The 20,031-nt window shown below is 40.4% G+C and overlaps 1 protein-coding gene across 2 annotated transcripts; it reads right to left on the bottom strand.

The window, feature by feature from the left end:
* Window positions 1–558: 558 nt before the first annotated feature.
* On the bottom strand, window positions 559–19,734 carry CNDP2 (carnosine dipeptidase 2). Of its 2 annotated transcripts, none has more exons than XM_070940649.1 (12): window positions 19,649–19,734; window positions 17,102–17,194; window positions 14,379–14,522; window positions 12,418–12,580; window positions 9,220–9,308; window positions 7,624–7,824; window positions 6,517–6,601; window positions 4,575–4,735; window positions 2,835–2,999; window positions 2,039–2,180; window positions 1,100–1,247; window positions 559–919 (listed from the first exon to the last, which is right to left on the bottom strand). In XM_070940649.1, the coding sequence occupies exons 2-12, from the start codon at window positions 17,162–17,164 to the stop codon at window positions 850–852; spliced, it is 1,431 nt and encodes a 476-aa protein (XP_070796750.1). In that variant the 5' UTR covers window positions 17,165–17,194; window positions 19,649–19,734; the 3' UTR covers window positions 559–849. The 2 variants fall into 2 exon arrangements, with proteins under 2 accessions (XP_070796750.1, XP_070796749.1); XM_070940648.1 differs by lacking the exon at window positions 19,649–19,734 and adding an exon at window positions 19,237–19,334.
* Window positions 19,735–20,031: the final 297 nt, after the last annotated feature.

Genomic DNA, 20,031 nt, shown 5'->3' with positions numbered 1-20,031 from the left:
TAAACAAACTACATGATGTTTTGGAGTCTTGATTTCTTCTGGAATTTGCGACTCTTTCCTCCTGCTTTCTTAAAGCTGCAAGTCATCGATAGTTTCAAACTTTCCATGTCTAGCAATAAATGATACCGGAATTGATAGATCAAAGTTGAATTTATTTAGCAGCTTTTCCACATGGAGTACAAAGAATGCTGTAGAAAAATACCAATGTGTTATTATCATGAGATGTCTACACAGATTGGAAAAATCTGCAAATAAGCAACTATAAGTCCCACAGGGAGAAAGGAGGCCCTCTTTTGCTCTTTCACCACCCATGGCTATATTTTCATTCCTCTTGGATCCTTCCAGAAGGTCTTGTTGTGTTTGCAAGTTCAAGTATAAGCTGTTATTTTCTTCCACTAAGATCAAAGACCTGGGCTCAGATTCTGTTTTGGGGACAAGTCAATGTGAGGCATTATGGGATCATTTGCTGCTGCTTTCTTATCTTAGATTACACAAACATTAGAAGTTTTCCACAGATTCCATTCATCCTTCTTTGTTTGGAAGGGAAGGGAAGGGAAGGGAAGGGAAGGGAAGGCAAGTAAATTGGAGTGTTGCTGTGTTGGAATAATGCCTTGAATAGAGCACATGATTTTTTTGGAAAAGGAAGAAAATCAGCAGCAACTATCGTGTTTAAATGTTATAAAGTGCTCTATACTGAGTTTCAAAATATTCTACCAGGTATATTGGCATCAGTTAGACTAGGAGAAAAGGGAACAAAATAGTGCAACTTTTCAAGATTGTGGTAATGTACTTTGATGATCTTTCAGATCCCAAAGCACAATTTGCAAAAAGAAAAAAAAAGCTTCAGATTCAGTTCTTCAACTTGGCAACTTCATAAAGGTAAGCACCCAGAAGCTTCACTCCCTGAATATAGTTGTACCTGGAAAGAAAACACCTAATATTAAATGTAGGCCAAAAAAACCCCCCAAAAAACCCCAAACCCAAGCAATCCCAGCAAAATCTAGAATACAAGTGGAAAATCTCCAGCCTATGAGCTAAATCTGGCTCATAGCATTAGAGCTCCAACTTTGCGTAATGATAAACAGTACATATGCTTCACCTGTTAAGTTTCTCATTCTGAGAATGGGCTCCGTCATCAGCAGACCCAACAGGAAGAAGCATCACATTCTTGCCTGTTGCTTCTTGAAAAGTCAGTGTGACAGGAATGCTCCCTCCTTCTCGAGTCAGGTCTGGCTCTACACCAAAGACTAGGTAAAATAAAGGAGAAGATTAACAGCAACCCACATTTCACTCCCACAACCCAAAATTAGTATTATTTCTTTATTGTCAGAACACAACATATGTACAATGAGATTGATTGAGCTCTCTCAGTGCACCCCACCCAACACAATACAACTCACAGTGAAGACAGAAAATCCCTAACCCAATAAATCATATTAACAAAACACCCAGTCCTATTGCACCAGTGTGAACACGTTACACATTGCGCCGGCCCTGAAGTCCATCATACTACCTAGTTATGATGTTATTTCTCATTCAGGAGTCTTATAGCCCACAGATAAAAACTGTTCTTCAGCCTGTTTGTGCGACTGGCACAAATTAAGTTCGGTTGTGCTCTTAGAACTATCAGAATTTGTACATCCTGATATTTAGGCTGTGAAAAATATTTTCTCTCATGTACCTGCTAACTCTTTATAATCATCCAGCAGGTTGGCATTGCATTAACACAATACCCATTTGTTATCTTTTTCAAGGACCATTTTCCAGGTTGATTTTCATGAAAACTAATTTTTGCCACTGTATGCAGTCATTCTAAAGCAGGGGTGTCCAACTGTCAGCCTGCAGCCCAGATTTGTCACGCCCACCCCGGCTCCACAAAGGCAAAAAACATCACAGTACGCCACGTGACGCGATCGAGTTTGACACCTGTGCTCTAAAGTATCTACATTTTTTTATCTTGATACAGGTCACACACAAAAGAAATCTTAGATCATATTTTAATTAAGATATTGAAAGAAACAATGAAAGATGTACTAACCTGTTTTCATGGCTCTTCTGCCAGCCATATAGTGGGGATGATTGAAATCTGACACCCAAGGCTTTCCACCATGGCCCAGCTTTACACTGAATTTGTTGGGGCTGTGCAATTCAGCAAACTTTTTGGATAAGTAATCTTCAACCTTTAGTAATGATTAAAAGCTGGTTATTTACAACAGCCGAACAAAATTATTGGTCAGTTATGCAGAAACTCTGTTTAAGACACATCAATTCCCTACAATTGAATAAATAAGCTATTTCATGTACAATCATGTATTTCAACCCTATTTTGCATATGGGCAGAGTTTGAATTACACTCATACCAATATTTTACTTGTCTTACATTATAGCATATATCAGGGAACATTCTAAATGGCACTGAAACTTAATGAGGATTCACAGCAGTTTGTAGACCAAAGCAATAATTGTAAGGGGGGGTGGGGGGGGAGAGATTTAAAAATCAAAAACTGTTTATGGGGGCAGGAAATGTCCAAGTTTAGATTTTCTTATCACAAGCTGAGATGGGACCTTTTTCAATTCTGCCTACTTCTCTCACATGTAGGCTTTGGATTAGTCTTGAGATAACTTTACAAACCATGGATGCTACATAGCATTCATCAAAAAAGTATTTGCAAAGCCGCAACTGAAATTGGAAAAAGCCCAAAACATAGCCTGCCTCCCTAATGAAGGGATTTCTAGCACAACCCTAATCCTGACTTCTGTTGATGTAGTTAACAGAACTACATTGTTCTGAATTGTGATTTGAGCTTCCTTATCAACTTTCCTTTGACACATACCAGCTTAGTCACAACTTCAGGAGTCATGTCTGGCACTAGTCGGATTGAAAATTTGCCAATCACTTTTCGTGGTATCACAGTTTTACAACCAGATCCAGAGAAAGCCCCTTCTATGCCATGAAGGGATAAGGATGGGTACCGCCATCTGTGCATCAAAATCATTTCCTATAAAAAACATTAAAGAGAAGAGATGAAGTCAGGCATGAATATAGCAGAATGATTCAAGGCAAAACTATAAATCATAAACATGCGGCTATCTTGGATAGAACTGGAATATTTGTATTCCCCCAATGGCCTAATATTAATCTAGTAAAAGATCATGTTTACCTTCTGTTCTTTAGATCAATGTGCTAATATTTAACAATGTGTTTTTATGGTCCAGATTTAGTAATAAGTTTAAGGGTTGGACTGATTTTATATTAATACATGATTATGTACATGAATTGTATTTTTTCCTTCCTATCATTCTGTCTATTTTAATCACTAGGTATATAGAGTTTCTTACTGAATTTATCATAGATGATGTGCTGTTTACTATATTTCACTAATTAAAATGCACATGCCACCTCTGGCAGTGGGTCTTTCAAGAAACTACATCTTTCCCTGATTCTTCAGGATAGCTGTGTAATTCTAAGAAACAACATGGTGGAATTAAGATGTCAATAGAATGCTATTGTAACTTCTCGGTACTTCTTTAATTCAAACACGTATTTTCTTGATACTGGGCAACTATTGGTACTCCTCAACTTACAACATTCATTTAAAGACTGCAGCTCTAAAAAATGTGACTTACAACCAGCGCTCACACTTATGACTGTCACAGTATCCCCCACAGTCACACGATCAACATTCAGGTAATTGGCAACCAGCATGTATTTATGAGGGTTGCAGCACCTTAGGGTAATGATTGATTTTCCAACGAGGAAAATCAACAGGGGAAGCTGGATTTGCTTAATGACTGCATAAGTCACTTAAAAACCATGGCAAAAAGGTTGTAAAACAGGCACTGACTCACTTAACAACCGCCTTGCTTTGCAATGTAAATTCTGACCTCAGCTGTAGTTGTGAGTCGAGGGCTACCTGTGGTCCAAAAAATCCAGGAAAATATGGATTCCTCCTCTTTAAGTATGCAGAGGGTGCAATGTGAATGCCCGCACTTGTGCCAAAACCTCTTTTTTGGCTTCAGATCAGAAAGACAAAACGTCCTTACTAGAAATTATTTAGAAAGGCCCTCCAAATGCACATCACTCCCCAATCAAAAGAGGAGTCAAACGTTAAAAGATGGATTGCAATAGTCTGTGTATGCAAGCGAAGAAATCTCAGATTAATAATACAATGTTATGGATGTGTCTGCAGAAGCATACCTCAGAGCTGAAAGTGACCTTAGCCCACCAAGTGACAAGCATGCAGATTAATCATCAAAATGGGTGTTTGTGAGGTGAGGTAGGTGGAGAGCATAGTCGTACCAGTTCCACTGTCCACAGAACAGAATAGCTTCCTCCAACCAGATCCCTTTTGGATGCACAACCTAAATTTGCCAGAATTGGCTGATAATATAGGGAAGATGCATTCCAACACAATTGAAGACTACCAGGTTGGATAAGCCTGGTTTAGACATCGTTACCTTTTAAAAACACTAACCAGAGTACTCTTAATTATGAAGTGTTAGACTACGTAAAAGTGACACATCATAATATTTGCTTTTCTTGCTTACAAAACTGATAAGAAGATCCACCTCACCTTTGTGTCATGGAGCAGTTTTGTGGCTCCAACATCTTTTGCGTATTCTTTTAAGTCAAAGTCAATTTTGTCATAAAGTTGCTGCTCCTCATTTGTGAGAGATGCCACGGTCTCATAAATGCCAGGAATGAGGATTTTTCCTTTCTTATCCACTAAGGAGCCTGTAAAGAAAGAGCCACATGCTACTAAAGGCAGCCCAAGAAGCTTGTTCCTAGTCATAAGTTGCTCATATCCAAAGCTTCTAGTTTCCCTACTGCATTCCTGCCTATCATACTGAAATGGCAGCTGCAGGGAAAATGGCAAATAAGGAGAGCTGCACCACAGGCAGACTAGCATCTACACAAAAGCTGCTGACAAAAACCAACATAGCCAACATTCTCTTTTTAGATAGGATTTAGAATTTATTTTTTTTAGACCTTAGACACAAACACACTAAAATACATGCAGAGCTACAGGGCAGTGCTGTACTTCAGCTAATTGCCCTGCCTGCCGAGCGATCCGTCTTATAGCCAATTCAAGCAAGGAAAGGATTTAAGGTCAGGCTCAGCCTGGACCCAGGGAAGACTGTTCTCTGAGCACCCTTCTTCTATAAGCCAAAGTACATGCTGTTTAGGTCCCAGGATGCATCCTTAGCTCTAAGCCTCATCCTAGCAGATCCTCTGAAAGTTATTACAAAGTCATTATCTTAATTAAACGGAAAGGGGAACTATAATTCTCCTTCTTCTTCCCCACTTTTAGAACATAGTCAATTGTGTCCAGAGGTGGAAACCACCAGACCTTTGCTGTAACTGCTGTCTCACAAATTTCTCTCTGCCCAATCAATTCTTTCAAGGTTTAACTTGCTGTCACCCAGCCAGATATTTCCAGTTATTAATTTCTAGGAGGCCTGGGTTTATTGCTGTGGGTGAAGATCAAAGGTTCTTTTCTGGACAGATAGCAGGAATTTCCTTGGTCCGTCTGGTTTAAAAATCTTTAAAACATACAAAAACACACACATACACACACACACACAGATACATCCCTCCTCAAACCCGATTCCTTTCTGCCTTCATTATTTGAAGGCAAGAAATATCTGACAAAACATCAATCAATTCTAAGTGTCAGAACTTCTTCCAGGCCAATTTAGGGCCATTCCAGAAGATGGAAAGGATGACCACTGGGGTAACAACCAAAGCTAAAATGTCTCTAAGCAATCAAATAATCCAGTCCTCGTGTGTCATGTACTAATAGCATATTCTCAGAAGAGCAGTGTGGTAAAGTGGGAGCAGGAGGTTGTTTGCATGGCTTTTAGCGTACACGTTGATGATGAGCTGACATGCCTTTGATTGGGGAAGGAAAGTGCTTGCGGAGTCAAGCCAAAGGAATCACGCTGCATGCCATGAAACAGAATCTGACAGTTCGATGCAAACCGCTGCAGTTCTGATCTGCTCTCACCAGAGCCAGTATCAGTCTCTTGCTCATCAAACAATAAAGAAACAAGCAGCAGAGATGGGAAGACGCTAGCAAATGGGGGGATATGAGACACAAATTTGGAAGACACCTTGGTTGGGAAAAGCTGCTAGAATTCAAATTTTACCCTCAACCACCACATAAACTGAAACGACATTCAATAGTCTGTTAATAAATCTGTGTTTCCTAGATCCAACAATGCTACAGTTATCTTTGTCCTTGGAGATCTTTACCCTCTCGTTAAGATTCTGGTTAGTCCATCAATTGTTAACCTGGCATTATCAAAAGCTTTTAGGGAGGGTCAGGTCTATTTCTTTTTTTCTCCCTTAAAGCATGACCACATTACTAACTCCTGCAATAGTTAATATGAAGGAGGCTATAAACTAAGGGAGGTGTATTCCCACGTATCAGAAGGTAGACCAACTGGAAGATGACTGGTTTTCAAAGGTTCTGGTTCTTTTTATATACAATGCTCCCTTAAAATAGCCCTTACCCATTAAAGCAATAAGATCTGTCATTGCTTCGTGGACCGAACCACCATATACACCAGAATGAAGGTCTTTGTCACTGCATTCCACCTTATAAGAAAAAAGCAAAAGCAAAGCCCATTAACAGTCTTACTGAAGGCACTACTTAGACTACATTTTTAAGGTTAAGTCAAGCTGCTATAGCAAGGATTTTTTTTCTGCAGGTTTTAGGGAGAGACTTGCAAACTGAATTATGGAATTGCTGCTTCAGAAAACTCAATTTTCAGAATCTTCTTTAGGCTGAGAACATTTTTTTTTTTTAAAAAAAGTCAAATATATCTTTCTGCAAAGCTGCTAGGGGTGAAGTAAAGAATCAAAACATCTAAAAGCATTTCTACTATGTGTGTGTGTGTGGGAGAAAGAGAGCAAGAGAATAATTCTTTGGCCATATAATTAATAAATAACAAGAATGTCATGAAAACAAACCCCAAGGTGGTAGTTTGAAGTGGGGTCTTCGGTACGACAAACACCTGGAAACTGAATTTAACAGTACCTAAAACAGGAGAGGACAACCTACATCCCTAGAATCAAAGAAGCCTTGGTCAACTTTCATATGACCTGCAACTTAATTTCAGGGCCCTCCATAGCCATTTTCCTCTTGCAAAAGCTATTTGGTCTTTCAAAACAGCCCGATGGGTAAGGAGTAGAAGAAGAAGGGAGAGGACCTATTCATTTTTTACTCTGATCCTGCCCATCAGGGTGGACATCTGCGACTTTTGAAGATAAATGGCCCATAACACACCAAAAATGCTTCCCACCTCTGATATAAGAACTTTCCAGGAACTTTGCATAATGTTTTAAGTTCTGAAGACCTATGGGAAGCAATATAGACATACACCGATGATACAGTATAAATAACATTGTGAAACCATGAGGAGATACGAGATTTCGTTCAGTTGTCTTCTGCATCCTCCTTTTCAAAGAGACAATCTCTGTGCCAAAATAGTTGTTGAAACTTTGAACACTCAATGGTTGAGTGAGGCTACAGTGCACACTAATGGGATATCTTTCAGTAAAGGACAACCTAATTATGGCTATCGTCTTAATCAACTGTTTTATTGTTAGTCCTTTACCTCAATAAAGTAATAGCAGATGCCCCTCAGGCCATAGGTGATGCAGGGTTTCTTCTTGCCCAGCCAGTAGTTATCAGAGATACACACATAGTCCACGTCTTTGAAGAAAGTATCTTTTTGTGCAACAATCAAGTCATCAAGGCCTTCAGAACCAGATTCCTCCATACCTTCTAAGCAAAACTTGACATTGACTGGGATTTCCTAGAAGACAAAACCATAACATTGAAAAAGAAGTGGGGAGTGTTACGATGTTCAAAGTTAAAGCCAATCAAACACTTCTAAAAATCTTGGGAAGACTCCATGTGAGAGCCCAGGTTGGAGAACTCTGCTGCAGCGCCAAGTAAAACTTTCCAGTCATGCTACTGGCACTTTGTGTGAAATATTTTCTAAACAGGGCAGGGGGAGAATTGCAGTGCAAAATAAGATCCAGAAAAAGTTAAAGGGAAGATTATTATTGCTTTTTTTTTTTCTATACTGTGATCTGGAACTAAATCAGCCTGTGCATATTTCTGTCAGAAGCAAGTTTCCCTCAATACTAATTGTTTTCCCTGAATGCAGTAATGTATGTCTCTAATCCAGTTTAACAGTGATCTGAGCAATGATGGAGGAAGGAACAATTTCATCCAGCAACATTTTTCCAAATCTCCAACATGTAGTGCCTGCCTGCTTTCTTTCTGTAGGACTATGGAGAAAAAAAAAAGTCTGGTGGTTGGAAATGTTTCTGCAGAGGCCAAACCAGTTGTTCATCTGATCCCATGGGAACTGCAACTGGAAAGCAAAATAATCAGCATGACTTGGGACAAGACAATAGTTTCCTGGACTCATTAACTGCAGCCCTTCAATTGCACTGTAGGTTGATGAGAGAGAGCAGATTCAGCCAGAGCAGGTTCAAGCAAGGCTCTTATGGGTGCTCCCTATAACTTGTCATATCTTAACTAAAGTCCCAAAGCTGTTTTTTCAAAAGGCAACTGGACTTTCTGGTTTTTCTTTGAAGATGTTTCACTTCTCATCCAAGAAGCTTTTTCAGCTCTAAACAAGCTCAGAAAAACCAGAAAGTCCAGTTGCCTCTTGAAAAAGCACCTTTGGGACAACCATGATCTGGATGACTGAGAATCTCCATAGACATTTTAACTAAAGGTAACTTACTTGTACTAACTTGTCATATCTTAACTAAAAACCTTGATTTTCCTTCTTCTTCAGTTGACTCCTTTTTCATCTTTTGCCCTGTAATCCAAAAGATGGAACCCCTTTGGAAAGGTGCCTTTCATTCGTTTGGGGTTTGAAAAATGCTAGGAATCACTGAAAACTGTTCTTTTCCTTCACTAGGAATGGAGCAAAAAAAAAAAAGATCCAACTTGGGCATTTGTCATGCTCCAGGCTTCCGAAGGGAAGAGAGAATTTCAGTAAATAAATAAATTCACCACAATGCAGAAAGCTTGCCACTGGGAAGTTGTCCAGCCACCAGACCTCCCTATAGTCTGGTTACAAAACCATTTCAGATATTTTATATTGTTATCTTTCTTGATGGCTGCTGTGATTTAGTACAAATGCGGAGTTTGTGCTTTTACCATTGTTCACAGGATTCCCAGATTTTACCTGTTTGGTTTTCTGGTAAGCCTCCAGAGCATTTAGCCAAGCTAGCACTGGACCTTTGTCATCTGTCGATCCTCGGCCATACAGCTTCCCTAAAGAGGCAACACATTAAAGCAAGCTGCAATTAAACAGAGTTATCTCTACTGCCATGGGAAGCTACAGCCTGCAGGGCTCAGGTCATTCTGGCACTGTCTGCACATCTCACAGCTCTGTCTTAGCTTTAGATACTAAACCATCTTGTCCTCTGGTATCAAATGGCTATAGGTGCATATTAATGTGCTCAGTGAGATCTTGGTTGCAAACAGAACACCTTGGCCACAATACCCTAACTTTTAAGCCAAGGACATGGTCTTTTGGAGGCTGAGATTGCCCTTAACATTTAAGGAAGGGAAGGGAAGGGAAGGGAAGGGAAGGGAAGGGAAGGGAAGGGAAGGGAAGGGAAGGGAAGGGAAGGGTGCAACAGAAGGAACTAATGCAAGGATTTCATCATACACAGAAAGAAAACAGGATTTTCATTTTTCACTGATCCTAATTATTAAGGGGGTAAATTGGAAAAGAGATTGCTAAAAACCTACACATTCCTGCATCTCCCTTTAAAGCAAGATGCCTCTGCTATGTACCCATTCAGCATCTTGAAGATCAAAAAACCTATTGGTGCAGAAACTTTATTTAGCTTAAAGTCCACTTCAATGCCTCTCCATGGCTATTTGCAACAAAAAATCAATTATTGAAAAGGATTCTTAACCCTGAGCTAAGTCCTTTGAACAGTTGAAAAGACAGGCAATATATTATAGCAGAGGAAAGATTACTGAGCATCTTAGTAACCATGAATCTAAACTGAATTTCAAGGAGAGGACTTTTTGGACAAAGGGTTCCACAATCCACTTTTGTAAGTTTTTAAAGCCTTATTTGAATTTAATGACAAGCGAATGTGTAACATTTCACTGCTCAAAAAAAAAAAAAAAAAGCGTATTAGTTGACAAAGTTTCTATTTAGCATAATGCTTGCTTGCAAAGATAAACATATGCTAAGTCATCAGCATTTGACCTGAAATCATAAACTTATCTATTACTAGAACAAATAGAGCTGAATTAAATTGCTCTATTTGTTAACTGATAAGCTTGGATAACAAGGAAGAAAGCCAAGGTACATACAATATTTGTCCACTGCTAAAAGTGCCAAGCTTTTAGCAAGGAAAAACAGTTGAGGGCATGGGCAATGGTGGGATTCAAAATGTTTTACTACCAGTTATGTGAGTGTGGACTGGTGGGCATGGAATGGCTTGGTGGATGTGGCTTGGTGGGCGTGGCAGGGGAAGGATACTGTGAAATCTCCACTCCCGTCCCACTCCAGGGGAAGGTTACTGCAAAATCCCCATTTCCTCCCGATCAGCTGGGACTTGGGAGGCAGAGAATAGATGGGGGGCGGGGGGGGGGCAGTCAGAGGTGGTATTTACCGGTTCTCCAAAGTACTCAAAATTTCCGCTACCAGTTCTCCAGAACTGGTCAGAACCTGCTGAATACCACCTCTGGGCATGGGGTAGAAAACATAAGTATTACTCTACAACATGATCAAGATGCCAGCTACCTTAATATGACCTTCCTCAGAATCCTCTATTCCATCCCTGATTTTTCTTTTTTGACCCAATATGTTAAATCACCACTATGTTAGAGAGTTTGGGCCCCTACAAGCCACTTCAGTTTATTTTATTTTAAAAAATATTTTCTCTTTAGCATAAGAGCAGGGACACCCAATCTCCGTCAGGCTTTCAAGATTCTGGTTTTCCTCTCTGCAACAATAAAGTAGAACGTCAGTAGCCCTTGCGGAGTCCGTCTGCTGACTTGGCCTTCCTCAAAGGGCTGACAAGCTGGCAGATCATTTCAGCCACAGCAATAGAACTTACTCTCCTAGCAAAAGTACATGGATCGAATTACCAAAACAGGACAGCTGGGAATGGAAACTGGATAGCACAAAAGAAAAACATGTTTCTTTCAAAATCTTGAATATGCCTAACTTTTCCATTACCAACTGCAATGTTGTTGTTTTTTTAATTAATCCTACTGGACGCAATAATTTTTTCATCCACATCTCAAGAGAAAAGAGAAAGAAAATAAAACATCGTTGGTAGCTTTCACTTCCTGTCAACTTCAACTTCCGTTATTCTTAATCAGCAAGTTTCCACCAGAGAGGGTTGAATTGGCTGCTAAGTTATGACATATGGCAGACTTTCCCAATTGTAGCAGATTATCAGCAGGAAACCTAATATGGGGGCTAGATACCAGTATGACCTCCCTTGTCCACCCTAGCAATTTTGTTTCACAACTATTCATACCCATAACTACAGCTGTTTTATGAATGAGTAAGCTTCCATTCGCCACTATGCAGCCACAGAGTCCCTTACATGCTTTCCAAGTTTCAGATATGAATATAAAGATTGGAAATCCTTGAGCATCATATAAAAAACCCCTATAACTCCAATGAAAAGATGCAGCTGATAGGACAGACTATAATTACTTTTGCATTTTCTACAGTGTGAATTTTCCTTTTTCATCCCTAGCTGACCTTGTGTAGAAGAATTAACCCAGTTATATAGAACTGCTGTAAAATCCTTTTGGTTGCTCATACTCAACATTTATTACAAGCCTATATAAGCCAGGTTACAAAGCAAATTTATCTAAGCTTGTTTGGAAGGAAGTCACAGTATGCTAAAGAGATACTTAACTTCTAAGATTAGGGCTTGGTAATTAACCTTTAAAATTAGGGCTTGGAATGGCCTTCCAGATGTCCCAGTGCAATGACTCCAGCCAGCACAGGTAATGATAAAAGAGTTTGGACGCTGTGCTTCAGCAGCATTTGCATAATCTTAAGTATATCACCTATACTTTATAAAAGATAAGCAGTTACTGTGCATATTGTGTCCAATTTTCAGAGACAGGAATCATTGCTTTAAAGATTGGTGGCTATAGAAATAATTTAAATAAAGAAATAAATTATTTGAATGAACACAATTAAGACAGTTTTGTCTCTGGGATATGTCTGTATCTTCACAACTAATTTGGGCATGGTTGCAGGTTATGTGCAAAGAGTAAACAGAGAACCCAATTCAAAAAATCAACTTGAAAGCAACAGCATGAGAGCAGCTTCAAAATTTACTCTCAAGATTTGACATATAGAAGCACATCACGTATAGACAAGTCTTACCGTCTCTTTCTATCAAGACAAAGGGTTCGCTGTCCCAGCCATCCTCTAAAGCTGCAGGTTGCACATCCAAATGGCCATAGACACAAACAGTTTTTTTGCAAGGATCTGAGCCAAGTTTGCCCAGAATTATTGGAGGTAGAGGAATCTTACTACCATCAGGCAACTGTAATTTAGAAACACTAGGTGTCAGTGTAGAACTATTTTGTACTGTATATTTACTGTAAAAGGATAAAATGCAAAAGTTTTAGCATGGGGATGTAACTTATAGCATACATGCATCTTCCCAAATTTTTTTACATGACCCCAGGATGCTGTCTTTTCACGTTTGCAAGAGGGGCAAAAGGAGGAGTTTCAATCTTGGCACACATTCTTTAAAATGTCCACAAACTCCAATGTTATTTTTCTCACCTGAAGGGTGGGTTAAGGAGAAAACTGGGTTTTTTTAAAAAAAGCTGAATAATGTTTGAGACACAGATTTCATTCCTTCAAACCCACACAAAATATAAAAAGCCTGGTCTTCTCACTCCAATTATGTCGAGAGGTCATTGACCATACTTTTTTTTTTTAGTATAGCTTCCCTTTGGTTAAGAAATAAAGAAGTGCACAACATGCTAACAGTATCATTGTCTTGGATCCACGAGTACTGGCTTAACCTGGTTATTAATGAATTCAGATATTATTTCTGAAGGTAGAGTTACTAGGAAATACATAGAAGTCTCATTTCTATGAAAACTACATCTTGAAGAGACAAAAAGATTAGAAAGAGAAAAATTAATATTTTGTCTCTTAAATACAATGATTCATTTTACTAATAGTATGCCAGAGAAAGAGAGAAAGGGAGGGAGAGGACAGTGTAACTATCAATTCCTTCATCTCTCTCTCTCTCTCCATTTGTTTGTGTGGTGTGGAAGACACCAGGTCGGGGAAGGTTTAATGGACTTACAAGCCTTAAGTCCATTAAACCTTCCCCGACCTGGTGTCTTCCACATATGTAGACTTTGCTTCCCAGAATTCCCAACTATCTGAATGACATTCAGGGTAGGGAAGTCTAATCTAGAGACTCTGGTCAGGAGCAAGGGTCAGGCAATTGCGCCATAAAAGCCTTGAGAGAGAGAGCACGATACTGCTCCACCACCAATATGCTGACTCAAACACTGGCAGAAACAAGGACTGGGTTTGTCCTCAGAGGGGAAATATAGAATTCACCCAGGAGAACAGGTTGAACCTGGGACTGTGAAGATCAGATACTTCATTTCAAAGAGAAACTGCCTACAACTGCATACCTGCTTGTCTGCCTACCCAGAGAAACTGCTTAATTACCTCAGGCTCAAGTGAGGACAGGATGGCAGCACAAAGATTGACAGGGCAGATCATAGCCTGTCATTCACAAGACCAGGAAGGGCAGTATTTTTGCCCCCTCGAGCAGCAAATATATTCTGGGTCCCAAGCTAGAGGGGGCCTTTCTTTAGCATGTACATAAAGAGACCTTCCCCTTTTGCACTGCAAACTTCAGCATGCAGACTTCTCTCCACACTTTCACCAATACAAATACAAATTCTCCTTCCACTGCCAAATACAAAGACCACCTCCTATCCCTGCTGAGCACCTCTCATCTAGAGACATGAAGAGCAGAAAAAAATTCGTTGCCATCTGAATGTAGTCATATTCACTATTTAAAAATTGCACAACTCTAGGCAATGTCAGTAGATTTCTAAAACAAATAAGTAAACAATGTTAAGTTAAGTAGTTTTGGTCCTGTGTAGTTCTTGGATGGGAGATCATCAGGAAACCTTAGGGATATAGATTAGACTGGAAGAACAAAAAGGCAAAAGAACATTTTCATACTGAGCTATATTATGTACCACAAGCTGAGCTCAATTGGATGGAACCTTTTATGTTTTACTTATGATCAGTAGATCTTTCTGTTTCCATAGTTCCTTGATAAGGACCCCTCTTCTTACCGTCTGCTTCCCGACATCTATCAGTTCAGTTGTGCCCCCAAGCCGTTCAATGTCTTTTGCAGCAACTTCCATCATCCGTCTGATTTCTTCTCGCTTTTCTGGCCATGCTGACACACTCTGTATTGCGACCCACTGAGCTAGACGCTATTTACAAGCAGTTTAGAAAACAACAAACATGATGGGGAAGAAGAATGAAAGGGGAAAACATGGAATGAGATCATTTTCTTTAGTGGAGACAGATCCATAAAGAAAAACTTCAAATATTCTGGAATTAATATAGAAGCCAGAATTCTCTTTAATTGTACCAAAGCTTAATGTTCACAAACCACAATCAGCAAGGATTCCTGTTGTTGTTAGTTGTGAAGTCTTGTTCAATTCATCGCAACCCCATGGACAACTTTCCTCCAGGCCTTCCTGTCCTCTACCATCCCCTGGATACCATTTAAGCTCACGCCAATTGCTTCAGTGATTCCATCCAGCCACCTCATTCTCTGCCGTCCCCTTTTTCTTTTGCCCTCAATCATTCCCACCATTAGGCTCTTCTCCAGTGAGTCCTTCCTTCTCATTAAGTGGCCAAAGTATTTCAATTTCATCTTCAGGATCTGGCCTTCTAAAGAGCAGTCAGGGTTGATCTCCTCTAGGACTGACTGGTTTGATTACCTTGCAGTCCAAGGGATTCGCAGGAGTCTTCTCCAGCACCATAGTTCAAAGGATTCCTACTGACTCTTAAATATAATACAGGTAAGCATGTTGAGGGCCCTGTCAGTCAGAGAATTCTGGTTGTGGCTTCTGCCCTCTGGAACTTCTTATCCCCTAATGTGAGATCAGACCTGAAGACCTGGCTCTGTCAGATGGCTTAGGGGTCCAGTGCGAGGAGCATCACACTGGAGATGGTTGATAATTTAAGAGGCAATCCCACCTCCTTCCCCCATGCATCCTGCTCACTCACTCTCCATCTTTTAACTATAATTTTTATTTTTTATATGGTTTATTTATCTTATTGTTTTAATGCTTTTAACACTGTAAGCCACCAGAAAAGCCACAGCTTTGAAATGAGATGGGTGGCAAATAATTGTAATAAATGAATAAAAATAAATAGTGCAGCAGAATTGTAGTGGTTTCTACACTCACCTAATCTTGAGCCCAAGAATGGCATATTTCAATATAGCCCTTTAGCTAAACTAGCAAACAATTTTGGATCTTGGGGACCAAGTAAGAGAAGAGCTGTTTCTACCCAATGCAATAAAAGTTGTTTCAAAAAAATAGGTGCAGCTCTTAGTTACGAGTCTAAAGAATTGCAACCGGACCAAAATGAGATTCTGTTCTTTTATCAAGGTGAAGTTACAACTCCATAATGAACCTTCCAAATAAATTCCCTTTACAGTCATAACTACAAAATCCTATTCCTCCTACTTTTTAGCCCTCCATCTATTTCAGCAATCTTTTAAAGGTAGGTTCACACCAAGGCCTTGCTCACCATTAAGATTTGCAGAAGAGATTCTTCTAAAGATGCTCTGACCGCTAGATGGTCATTTACCTAGCACCCAAGAAAGACCCACCTGTGCTGCTCTTGCCTAATTACGAAATGCATTCCCTGAGGGTTTAGATCCCCACTTCTCTGACTTATGTAAAACCTATCACATCCATTATTCGTTTTCTCAATTTTTTGCTTCATACCGTGAAGTACTGATGCTGCCATGAAACCAAGCTACTGTAAAGGGGAATCCAGAAATATTTGTAATCAATAAAAGACAACTTTTGCAACTCAGTATTAAAATGAGGGTTCTTTGGTGCTCTCTGAGCTTGTTTTCTTGCAAATGTTTTATTACCCAAACTGGGTAACATCAATCTGATGTTATACCTAGGTTGGGTCATGAAACGTCTGCAGCAAAACAACCAAGCTCAGAGAGCACCAAGGACCCCTCAGGTTTTTTATTTATTTATTTTTGTATTTTGTCAAGCATGTATTTGATAACAGATACAAGTGTAAACATAATGATGAATACATGAAATGGATACGAATAAAAGGGAACATTTGGACAGGGATGGTAGGCAGGCAGGCTGGTGTGCTTATGCACGCCCCTTAAAGACCTCTTAGGAATGGGGTAAGGTCTACAGTAGACAGTCTAAGGTTAAAGTTTTGGGAGTTTGGGCAAGAAACCACAGAGTCAGGTAGTGCATTCCAGGTGTTGACAACTCTGTTACTGAAGTCGTATTTTCTGCAGTCTAGTTTGGATCAGTTTACCATGAGTTTGTATGTATTGTGTGTTCTTGTATTGTTTTGGTTGAAGCTGAAGTATTCATTGGCTGGTAGGATATTGTAGCAGATGATTTTATGTACTACGCTTAGGTTTGTAATCCTGCAGAGTGCTTCTGGTCCTTTAATTTGTTTTTGGCCTCATTAACTTTGAGAATGGACTATTCCATCTCCATCAACCTTGAGATTCGCATTATTACACTGTAATGCTGCAATGAGAGAATTGAATGACCCTCCAAAGGAAAGGTCGGAGTATAAACTTATTCCTAGCCTACAAAAATCTTGGAACAAGCAGAGTCAACTCTTCTTCTATGTTATCAACTAAGATTAGCTGGGAATTGCTTTGCCGTGATTGTTCCACCCCCACTATTCAAGGAAAGAACAATGCAGTTGTGTAAACTCTTTAAAATCTTGTAGTTTCAAAGGAAGAGTTTATGGATTTTATGTTCGGGAAAGAGCTACCTACCTCCACATAAAGGTCTTGATGTTTGTCCACATATTCAAAAAGAGATTCCAGAGCAGATGTCATTTTCTGATCAAAATAATGTGACTGAGAAATCTAGAGGGTGGGTTTTAAAAAAATGAGAAAAAGAGAGAGAGAAAAAAAGAAATTTTAAACTCTTGCAACAGGTTGCCTCACTTGGGATTCTTCCTTTTTAATTGTTCTATATTCTGGCTAAGTTCTAACTTGCAGCTCAGCAGATTTTAGCAAAATCATGAGGACTCACTAAAGGGGAATCCTTCTGTGAATAATGCCACTAGTCTCATGACAGGAAAAAGCAATACAAAGAAAGTCATTAGCTGTTGATTTTAAAAGCTTACAGAGTTGAATGGTAACAGGAGGAGATAGGAAACAGAATCTACAAGAAGGCCATCCTGTTTATTGTCTTCACAGATCCTACTCAAAGCCCAGTTCTATTTCTCTCTGGCAGCTGAAGAGTTCATACATAACCTAATCAGGGTATGAACTCTGGGATGACCTGGACTTCTTTTTCACAGATGCCCTGCATATGTAAATTATTATTCTTTTCTTCCAGGCAGTTCCTCTTTCTCATTTTCTCATTGAAACAATCTTGTGAGGCTATGAAATAGTAAGAGGCCTAGTTTCTGAATAAAAAAATGCCAATGTATTTCGATTTCTTCTAATAAAAACCAAGTTTGTACAAAGAATTTTAAGTAAATTTTATGTGTTGCCTGATTCCTACTGATAGAAAACTCTGGGTGGTTACTAATACTATTGGTTCTTAATATTAGTAAGCATTAGTATTGATAAGCATTATTAATAATTGTTTATTAAATGTATAAAAATGCATTCACAGCCATCTGGCACCAATGTAATTATAATAAGACATATAAATGAGCATTTATCATAAAGTTGTAAAACATATACTGAACAAATTTTTGCAAAAATATCTAAGCACTTTTGCTTAAAGAACTCCTTCAGCACAAATCTAATATATGTATATGAAAAGTTCTATAATAAAATTATGTGTATTTGTGGGAGCATTTGGCATTAAGCTGGGGGGGGGGGAACTATAGGGGAAGAAAATGAAAGTAAATAGAGGAAACAAAACATTTGCAAGAATATTCCTATTTCCAAGGAGTTCAGAGAAAATATCAGGAGGGCGAGCAGAGTCAGAGAATGGGCCTGAAATGGCTAAATCCTGAATTCTTGTGGTATCTTTTCTGTCATAACTTTGAACAGTAACTGAACAAGTGGCCACTAAGTAAGGACTCTCTATTTTAGTGCACCTACACAAACATGTAATTTTTCCTCATCAGCCTGAAATAATCCAAAGCAAGGTGAAGGACTCGTCACTGAAAATCAGACTATAATCAGCCATGCCGGTCTAATGTGAACTGGTAGAAATATCCAACTGAGTCTATGACTCAGAGAAAGTAATTGGCTGAAAGTCACTCAGCCCAGTTTCTATGTGTATTGGAGGCTTCCAGTCCAGCACCTTAACCACTATACCACACTGGCTCTCAGACAGATGTTAGTTAGCTGCAGTTTCATTGCTTTTAAGGACCCCCGGCCTAGACTGTCAATGCATTCTCCTTCAAAGCAGTTCCTGCACATAGTTGACCAATGTAATGAATAAACAAATGGACTGATCACCCTTCAGGGAAGAAAAGCCCTGACAGGCGCCTTGTCTAAGACAGCACAGAGTTCCCCCTTCGCGGTTTTGGGCTAGACTCGCAGAGGTCTTCAAACTTGGCAGCTTTAAGACTTGTGGACTTCAACTCCCAGAATTCTCCAGCCAGCATAGCATAGCATAGCTGGCTGGAGAATTCTGGGAGTTGAAGTCCACAAGTCTTAAAGCTGCCAAGTTTGAAGATCTCTGGCTAGAGACTATCCGATTTCTAAACCAGGATTACATGGCTTTAGAGATTTTAAAGCCAGCGGCGGCGGCGGCGAGCAGTTGCGGCTGATAGCAGAGTAAAATAAAAGTGGTCCTTTAAAATGAAGGACTAAAGGCCGGTTCGGTCTGTCCCTCCTGACTTGCAACTCTCAGGAAAAGGCTGAAACGGCCCAGGCGAGGGAAGCAGCGGCTGCAGCTAAAGGGCCAAGCTCCACCAAAGCCGCTTCGTCTTACTCACCCTGCGGTTCAGGGCTGGTTTCCAGCCCCGGCGGCAGAAGCCACGACTAAGGAAAGCCCTACAGGCTCTAGAGAAGGTGAGCCCTACAGCCATGGCCGATCCTGGCCGGCGGCTGCAAGAAGGCCCGGGCGTGGGAAGGAAGGAAGGAAGGGAGGAAGGGGGGGGGGGGGGTAACGCGCCGGGTAGGGAAGAGAAGCAAATCCCCTGCGGCTCCTCCTTGCTGCCTCCCCTGATGGGAAACTGGGAAGCAGCCGGGATGCCCGGCAAACTTTGCCAACTCGGCAATGAAGGGGCCAAGCAAGGTGGGCACGGGACGCCGACATCTACAAGCCGGCGCCCATCCACCCCCCCCCTTTTTTTTTTTTTTTGCCTTCGCCCGTGGCCATTGGCGCTCGGTGGGTCTGCTACTTACCGTGCTTTGTGCCACGCAAGGCGGATCAAACCCCACGCGAAAGCGGGTAATTTCTCAGTGGGAAGCTCAGAAAGGGCGTTAAGGAGAACCCAGCATGGAGCTTAAAGCCTCTTGCTAAGGCCGCCCCTTTGGAATTGCGCGAAGGCCAATCAACGGCCTTCCGAACGATTCGGCTTGGCCCTATTGGTCGCCCCGCGCGAAGGAACCCAGGAAATGAAGGGAGTCGTGGATGAAAGGAGGGAGAGCGAAGACCGAAACTGAGATTCAGGCAGCCGAAGAGGGTTCTAATGATACCTTTGCATCTTTCAAAGCGAGGCTCTCTTTTGAAGGAGATGGGGGGGGGGGTCACCCTAGGCTAGCTAGGATCTTCTTCTTGTACTGCT

The sequence above is a fragment of the Pituophis catenifer genome, unplaced genomic scaffold (assembly GCF_029215685.1).
Source record: "Pituophis catenifer annectens isolate HBS135680 unplaced genomic scaffold, rPitCat1.0.hap2 SCAF_3, whole genome shotgun sequence".
Lineage (NCBI taxonomy): Eukaryota > Metazoa > Chordata > Lepidosauria > Squamata > Colubridae > Pituophis > Pituophis catenifer.
Note: the sequence above shows the minus strand (reverse complement) of the source record. Positions and strands in the feature narration are given on the sequence as shown.

Bases quoted from the DNA above. Each gene is read 5' to 3' on its own strand.
- CNDP2 (XM_070940648.1), bottom strand. From the start codon at position 19,329: ATGGCTGTAGGGCTCACCTTCTCTAGAGCCTGTAGGGCTTTCCTTAGT. The intron at 12,581-14,378 runs GTAAGAAGAGGG...TCTAAATTACAG, and splicing joins TAGATGTCGGGAAGCAGACG to TTGCCTGATGGTAGTAAGAT. The intron at 3,000-4,574 runs GTGAGGTGGATC...TGTTTTTTATAG, and splicing joins AACTGCTCCATGACACAAAG to GAAATGATTTTGATGCACAG.